The 8,089-nt window shown below is 42.3% G+C and overlaps 2 protein-coding genes across 2 annotated transcripts in view; one reads left to right on the top strand and one right to left on the bottom strand.

Annotated features, from left to right (window-relative positions):
* The window catches only part of ATP5E (ATP synthase, H+ transporting, mitochondrial F1 complex, epsilon subunit), a 2,823-nt gene extending 2,627 nt beyond the window's left edge, over nucleotides 1-196 (top strand). Inside the window, exon 3 of the mRNA XM_009998747.1 lies at nucleotides 19-196. Coding sequence (XP_009997049.1) covers nucleotides 19-196 — 178 coding nt within the window. The remainder of the gene's footprint in view (nucleotides 1-18) is intronic.
* A 2,666-nt stretch (nucleotides 197-2,862) lies between these two features.
* TUBB1 (tubulin, beta 1 class VI) lies at nucleotides 2,863-6,230 on the bottom strand. The gene is made up of 4 exons (XM_009998629.1): nucleotides 6,073-6,230; nucleotides 4,351-4,459; nucleotides 4,070-4,180; nucleotides 2,863-3,935 (listed from the first exon to the last, which is right to left on the bottom strand). Exons 1-4 carry the CDS (start codon nucleotides 6,127-6,129, stop codon nucleotides 2,863-2,865), a joined length of 1,350 nt encoding a protein of 449 aa, XP_009996931.1. The 5' UTR covers nucleotides 6,130-6,230.
* Nucleotides 6,231-8,089: the final 1,859 nt, after the last annotated feature.

Genomic DNA, 8,089 nt, shown 5'->3' on the forward strand with positions numbered 1-8,089 from the left:
GGGGTGGAGAAGCTTTAGGGACCGTTCGGATTCTCACGCTTGTTTTCCTGCCGTTTTCTCTCCTGGCTTTATTTACTGCCGTTATTCCCAGATCTGCGCGCAGGTGGTGAGAGCGGCGATGAAGCCTCAGTACAAAGCGGAGGCGGAGAGGGCGGCAACGGCCACTGTGAAGACTGTGAAACCCAAGAAGGAATAAAATGAGCTGATTTGTGGTGAATAACATGTGGTTTATCTTGATTTCAGTAAAGCATTTGACACCGTCTCCCACAGCATCCTTGTGGATAAGTTGATCAGGTATGGGTTTGGTGACCAGGAAGTGAGGTGGGCTGCTCGGGCGCCCTGTGCGCTGCGGGAAATCGGCCCTGATCTCCAGGCGTGAACCGGGAACGGAGCGGGGCCTGGTTCGTGTCTCTGTGCGGATCTCTGCATCCGGATCGCGTGTGGGATGGGAGTGTAACGTCCTCAGTTCAGTCAGGGGAGGTGTTGCCTCCATCGAGCTCTGCTGTGAGCGGTTTGCAGTTTGGTCGAGGTTGTTACGCAGAACAGCTGAGTTTGTCATGATTTTCATAGGTTTCTTGTCTCTTTACTAAGCCAAGACACAATGTCTCTGAATTCCTGCTTCCCCTAATTATCAGACTTACTTAAGGATTCCCTAATATCTGTGAAAGGCAGATGTTACTTGTACCTTTTTTGGTGACATTGCACACATCATAAGCAGCTGAATCCTGTTTTAAGTAAAACATCTTCTGATATGAGAATAAATACTACCTTTTGTTTGAAGTGTAGCTTGTATGTATTCTTAATAACTTGAATTTTAAATCTCTCACAGGAGCTGATTTGTGGTGAATAACAGCAAACTGCAAAGCTGCAGGCAAGCTGAAGACTGCATTATGATGTAATCACCTTAACTGTAAAACTTGCCTGTGGATGTAAATCAGCATGCTAATAAATGTATTTTCTGTTAAACAAATGCATGTGTGGAAAGTGCTGTTCCTCTTGAAACAACGTCCTCCATTTTGCAGAGACATTTACCTTTCACTTGTGTTAAAATAGATGGATTTTCACCAGGCTACCATTCAGTAGCAACATGTTTGTTATTATGGCAAATTTTTAAGTTTGGATTTCATGTTTCAGGTACATCAGTGAATAAGGGATTTAATTGTTTAAAACTTTTCAGCCTAAAATTTACAACTTTTCAATTACCAATGATTCCTTTGGATAAAAGTTTTCTTCACTAAAATCTGTCAACAGACAATTTCAATAATTAAAACCACCTCTGTCAGTTAAAAATATCTCTGTGCTGGAGGGGTGCTCTGATGGCTTTAGTGTTCTCTTCATCATGGTGTTCATCTCCAGTTTGTGCATAGGACAAAACCAGGGAAGATGAGTCTTGTGAGATTTAGGGTTATGACTAAACTGGAAGCAGGATAGTTTTCACCACAGCTGTGCTGCCTGGGATCTGAGCTCCAAAGCTGCCTGGGACAGAGTTGAGGGCTGGTGCCCTGCACGAGGTGAGGAAGGAGGTGCAGAAATCCCTGGACTGTGTTCTGCTCACTCAGCAATCGGTTGTCCTAGTTACCACTTTGTCACTTAGCTGGGAGGGACAGAGACACACACACATCGACAGACACTGAACCACAGGAATGGGGCAGAGGACAGTCCCTGCTTCCAGCTGTATCCGTGGGGGGGGAGTGTAGGCACGGTCCTACAGACCTGGCTGCTGGTTGGTGTTCACCGAGGTGCTGCTGTTGTTGACTCCAACAGGAGGCGCTACTTTGTTCACTGTACAACAAACTGTCTTCTCAGATTATAAAAAAACCAAGCTCAATTATTTTTTTCAGATAATTTCAAGTTAGTCATTACAAGAATAAACCATGATTTTTGTCTATCAAATGTTTCAAGTACTGAAGTATTTGCTAGAGTGTTATATTATTTTTATTTTAAAGAACATTATAAATACAGTCTTAAGTAGATGGCTGTGAATGGTAAACAATTTGTTTTGAAGATATGTTCTCGATTTAGTGATTGCTGTTGAACTTGCATGTAACTATCCATCTGCAAACCATTCCATCCATTTTACTCTACCAAGTGATAGGAAGAAAATTTAAAATAGTACACAGGGGAAAGAACCACACCAAAACTTATACACAGTGTTTGCAACTTTGGATACTAATATGACTCAGTCTATAGTTGGACATAGAAACAAACCACTCAATAATAATTAATAGAAGCTCTGCAATAATATAAGCCAGCAATGTGATAAAACTACTGGTGTACTTCTAAAAAAAAATAAAAAAGAATGTGCATTTTTCAGTCTTTGCCCTGTGTTGTTTCCCTCCTGCAACTTTATGAACTGAACCTGTCTGCAGATCTACATCAGTCTGTGGAGTGTGTAATAAAATAGATGCTGCTTTTCTAGGCCTCCCAGATGTGCATGTGTTCCTGAAGCAGTAGCAAGATCACAAACAAAACTCAAACTGTGTTTACCTAAGAATAAATACATGGGATGAGTTGCTAGCATACCTGTTGAGTATGATCCTGAAATACACACAGAGGCTGTATATTTAATTCAGTGTCTGGTGACAACATTTTAGAAGTGAATACATTTACAAGAACGGCTGTTAGGAGACAACTTGCCTTCATAGTGACTTTTTAGGAGTGATTCAGTATCAGCAGTTCTTTGGAGAGTAAAGCATGGCTGCCAGTATTTTCAAAAGCACTGTATTGTAATGCTGGGTATATTTTGGCCAGAGGCAGAGAAAAAATTCTTAAGAAAGGTGTTATTTTTTATATGCAGCTGATGGCTACTGCTTTTTCTTCAGTGTGGCTTATTCAGAGAATGTTTTGGTATTACCATTGTTTTTACACTGCTTCCTTTTCTGGGCTGGGTTCCACTTCTACCTCTTCATATTCCTCCACGTCTGCAGTAGCATCCTGGTACTGCTGGTACTCTGACACGAGGTCATTGGTGTTACCTTCTGCTTCAGAAAATTCCATCTCGTCCATTCCTTCACCAGTATACCAATGGAGAAATGCTTTTCTTCTGAACATAGCTGAGAACTGCTCAGAAACCCTGATGAAGAGCTCCTGAATGGCTGTGTTATTGCCAATAAAGGTGGCTGCCATCTTCAGCCCTCGTGGTGGTATGTCACACACAGCCACTTTGACATTGTTAGGGATCCACTCCACAAAGTAGGAACTATTCTTAGTCTGGACAGACAGCAACTGCTCATCCACTTCTCTAGTAGACATTCTGCCTCTGAAGATACAGGCCACGGTCAAGTAACGTCCACGCCGAGGGTCGCAGGCTGCCATCATGTTGCGTGCATCAAACATTTGTTGGGTGAGCTCTGGCACTGAGAGGGCTCTGTACTGTTGGCTGCCTCGAGCTGTCAGTGGAGCAAAGCCTGGCATAAAGAAATGCAGGCGAGGAAAGGGCACCATGTTGACAGCCAGCTTCCTCAGGTCTGCATTCAGCTGGCCAGGAAAACGGAGCGAGGTTGTGACACCACTCATTGTTAGTGACACTAAGTGGTTGAGGTCACCATAGGTGGGATTGGTGAGCTTTAAAGTTCTAAAACATATATCGTATAGAGCTTCGTTATCAATGCAAAAGGTTTCATCTGTATTCTCTATGAGCTGATGGATGGAGAGGATGGCATTATACGGCTCGACGACTGTGTCAGACACTTTGGGTGAAGGCACAACACTGAAAGTGTTCATGATCCTGTCAGGATATTCCTCTCTGATTTTGTTGATGAGGAGTGTGCCCATACCTGAGCCTGTACCACCACCAAGAGAATGGATGAGCTGGAATCCCTGAAGGCAGTCACAGCTCTCACACTCATTCCTGACCACATCCATGACGTTTTCAATCAGTTCAGCCCCCTCTGTGTAATGGCCCTTAGCCCAGTTGTTTCCAGCACCTGAATTACCTGTAAATAAAATTACAGAAAGAACATCCACAAAATTAACAAGAGAATTTTTAAACGCTTCAAAGATGGGAGTTAAGAGGCCATTTTGGGGATCACTGACTCTAGTGAGTTTGCTGACAGCATGCTGTACATACCATGAATGAAATTGTCAGGCCGGAAGAGCAGGCCTATCTTGCTGGACCGCACACTGTCCATCGTCCCAGGCTCCAGGTCCACCAAGATAGAACGGGGCACATATTTATGGGCTAGAACAGAAGAAAATGAATGTGAACAGTCATGGTTAGAAGTCAAACAAGACAGGCTTATGATCTACTCTGAAAAAACACAACCCATCCACAGTGATTTTGGAGAATTTTAGTCCTTCAGCTTGGCCCTGCAGTGTCCTGCCACCCCCCCAGCAGTGCTGAGCACTCACAGTAAGCCTCATTGAAGTACACGTTAATCCGCTCCAGCTGCAGTGCTGAATCCCCACGGTAGTTTCCAGCGATGTCAATTCCATGTTCATCACCTAACACCTCCCAGAACTGGAAAAGGAAAGAGGCTCAATGCACTTACACAGATTTTTATGTGTTTTTCATCACAAGGTGCCTGGTGTCAGCTCTGCAGTGCTCATGCCTGACTGCACTTGAAGTGGGAACTGTGCCTGAAGCGGGGGGTGTTTTGCCATTTACATATCAGATCAGAAGGTGGATCCTCTCTCCCTCCTCAAATATGTTCAAAGGAAAAGTTTAGTAAAACATTGTGGAGGCCCTCCATTTGTTCCCTCTTTATAATAAAGGAGCATTGCTATTAGTTTAAACAACACAGGTACTAGTTGGTTTGAGCTTAACAAAAAGGTGGGGGTCGGGAAGTGGATTGGAGAGGGTTGCTTTGAAGCCTGTCATGCACCAGTGAGGCTGTGGCATGGCAAAGCTGGCCCAGACCAATTGGTGAGTGAGCAATGCTTTCCACAAACATGTTGGTCTCAAACATCCTATCTTGACACTCATATGGATGGCTTGTACTGCAGCTCTTATCTAGGCTGCAGCCACAGCAGCGTGAATATAGACACACCCACCCATATAATGACCAGGCTATTTTAATTTTAAAGGTTTTTTACCATCCAGTCTTACTTTGAGTGTACAAATACACCACTGCCAGCATGTGCCTGGTGTTTTAGCATGTGTGTGCGTGTGCATTTTTCTACTGATCTTATTAGATGTAAGTTGTTTCCAGATCAAAGCCAACACAAAAAATTACAAACATTTCAACTATGACACTGGCTGCATTCAAACTATCTGGGTCTAACAGGACGTTCCCCTCCCATCTACAGCTTCGTGTTCCAATAAAAGGAATCAAGGTGAGATTCATGGGAGCAAGAAATGGAGGAAGAACACAAATGACCAATCTTTCAGTTGTTGTGTCCTCAAAGACCTCCCTGCCCCAAATTAACCCAGACACTTCTTTTTTGACAACATCCTACTTATCAATAAAATATAAATAAATATGGACATCACACAGCAAAAAGCAGTATTTTTTTCCCCTTTGTAGCACACAAAGTCAGCAATGAGTGACTGTAAGTAACAGCATGGCAGTGTTTGAAATACACAAAAGTACTTCCAAATGACATGACTACCTGTCACAGGAGGCCAGTTAAGCAGGAATCTTTAACTGCACTTTGTGCCACTCTGAGAAAAACCTAATTGGCCCCTGATAGCACAGGTCATTCTATTGGCTAATAAAGTCCCATATTAATTATAACAGTATGTCAGAGTTACTGCTGTATGGCTGAACTAAAGCACTGGCTTCACAACTTTGCAGCCCTGGAATTACTGGCTCCTTGTCCCAGTATTTTGCAGACTAGATTAGCACCCCTGGGAAAGTGAGGAATGCTCTGGAGCACTTATAATCACTGTACCATAGTTCTTGTAGATGTTTTGTTCTTTGACAGCCTTAACATCAGTGTTTACATGAGAAGCAAGCCCATGTCATGACTTTCACATCAAGATACTCACATTCACCACTGACATGCCATGCATTCTACCACTGAGTTAACAAGCAATTGTTCCCCCCAACAGTCCCCATCTATGGACCATGTCTGACCTGCTACCACTGACAGCACTTACTGCTGATGACCATTGTTGAAAAGAGACCTTACCTTAGCTCCAATTTGGTTCCCACACTGCCCAATCTGAAGATGCACGATTTCACGCATTTTGTGTAGCTTAGACCTCTTGGTGGCTGCAACCTCACACAGGTTTTCTAGTTGCAGTCCCCAGAACAAGCCCTTCTGCTGCTGCTCTATCAGCTACACCCAGCACAGCCTGCCCTAAGGGGCCTCTTTATACTAGTGGGACTGTCACTCAGCCAGCAAGGGGAGTAGCCAGCAACTCAGGCTGCTCACCACAGCATTTCACAAGGAGGCAAAGTACCTGTTCTCTGCCTGGGTCCAGGCTCCAGAGCACAGGTGCATTACAGACTGCCTTGACAGAGGAAATCTTCAAAGACAACCCCTTACAATTGATTCCAGTTCCCTGGGCAACAAACAGTGTGATCCATTCATATCTGTGCACACTGTATTTGTGCTTCGTTATTTTATACATAACACATACATAACATAAATACAAAAGCATATGCATGTATAGAGAGCATAGCCAAAATTTAGTGATCTTAATTTGTGAAGTATGTGTGTTTCTGCCACATAATTTTCATCTTAACATTATATGAATCATAGAGGACAACATCCATAATCAAACAGTAACAACTTTTGAGTGGTAGCCTCCTCTAAGCACAATATTCAGTGCACTGCCACGCAGACTTACAGTTCACTAATAAACATCATTCTCAGCATCTAACTGCATGAAGGAGGGGAACAGGATCAGTATGAAAACATACTTTGTAAAGCAGAAATATGCACTCTTAGTGATGTATGTTCCTTAGACACTTAATAAGAATCCATCAGTTTCAGCCAATCTAAAATCTGAATCAACTTGTGACTAACTTGCACACATGCTTGCTCTCTCTCTTTCTGTCTTTCTCTCTCTTCCTTTCCTGCCATTAAGAAATACAGTATTTCTTACAGTTCTTATTTTGTTATATCTGAGATGTAGTATTTCAGAACTTGCCAGGAAAATGCTAGAGGTGAAAACCCAGTTCCACTGGAGTTACCTCTCATGTCCACTGTGTGAAATGTCTCACTGCACTAAAGGAAGCAATGCAAGGCTGAGGAAAACATGACAGTCATGTTGCCTGCTGATAAACAGGGCTAGTATCACTGAGCAACAGAAACCCAGAATGGACTGTCTTCTGGGAGCTTACAGCAGTTTTATTATGTATCAGACAACTGTCAGTGGTCTTTTACGGGTAGGAAAAGGAACTATAATTAGGAAAGCACCTTCAATTATTTTGTATAAAAAGATGACAGTGGAAGGACTTGACTCATTGAAATTAACTATTTTACCACCTTATGGGTTGCTAGAGATAAGGAACCTCTGAGCCTCCATTTTGTTCCAAAAGAGAAATCAGCTTATTCCAGACTTCCCCACCACAGATGACTTCCACTTCTTCCACCAGCCAATGGAGGAAAAGACAGCTGCTCCTACAACAAAGTTTTGCACCAGAAGTGCATTGAAAAAAGTCGCTAGAAAACACTCTGTCATCCTCTGCCAAGAATGAGACGCATTTATCAGAGAGAAATAGAAGCAAGACTTTACATTCAGGTATATGAATTTTGTTTCCTCAAGACACAATAGTTTTAGCATTTTCCAAATGTAAGTGTTCTCGAAACAGTTTAGTTTACTTAGCCAGACAACACAGCAGTTACTTCCACTGCTGCACTGCAGGTATTTTCTACAATGGCAGTGGATATCTTCTACAATTTTCTAAGACAGAATTCTGGAAAGGTTATTTGGACATTTATTTCAAAAACAAATTTAATTTTATTCATGCACATTTCGTATTTAGTTTCTCTGACCATTCTTGGCTGAAAGTAACAGCATAATTCAGACTTGTACATTCAATTGCTGCATTCAGAATGGGAGCTGCATTGACAAAATGTGTCAGAGAAAGCAAATAAATGCTACTTAAAATATTCAGTATATTAATCTACAATAGCCACAACTTATGAAGACACTGAATACATTAATTCAATGTCAAAAAATTTTGGCAAAATAATT

This window comes from Chaetura pelagica, unplaced genomic scaffold, assembly GCF_000747805.2.
Source record: "Chaetura pelagica isolate M959 unplaced genomic scaffold, ChaPel_1.0 scaffold275, whole genome shotgun sequence".
NCBI lineage: Eukaryota > Metazoa > Chordata > Aves > Apodiformes > Apodidae > Chaetura > Chaetura pelagica.

Excerpts from the sequence above, each read along its gene's own strand:
- TUBB1 (XM_009998629.1), bottom strand. The coding sequence starts at position 6,129 with ATGCGTGAAATCGTGCATCTTCAGATTGGGCAGTGTGGGAACCAAATT. Across the intron at positions 4,181-4,350 it reads GTACTTCAATGAGGCTTACT|CCCATAAATATGTGCCCCGT; the intron begins GTGAGTGCTCAG and ends CTTCTGTTCTAG. Across the intron at positions 3,936-4,069 it reads GCCTGACAATTTCATTCATG|GTAATTCAGGTGCTGGAAAC; the intron begins GTATGTACAGCA and ends TTTTATTTACAG.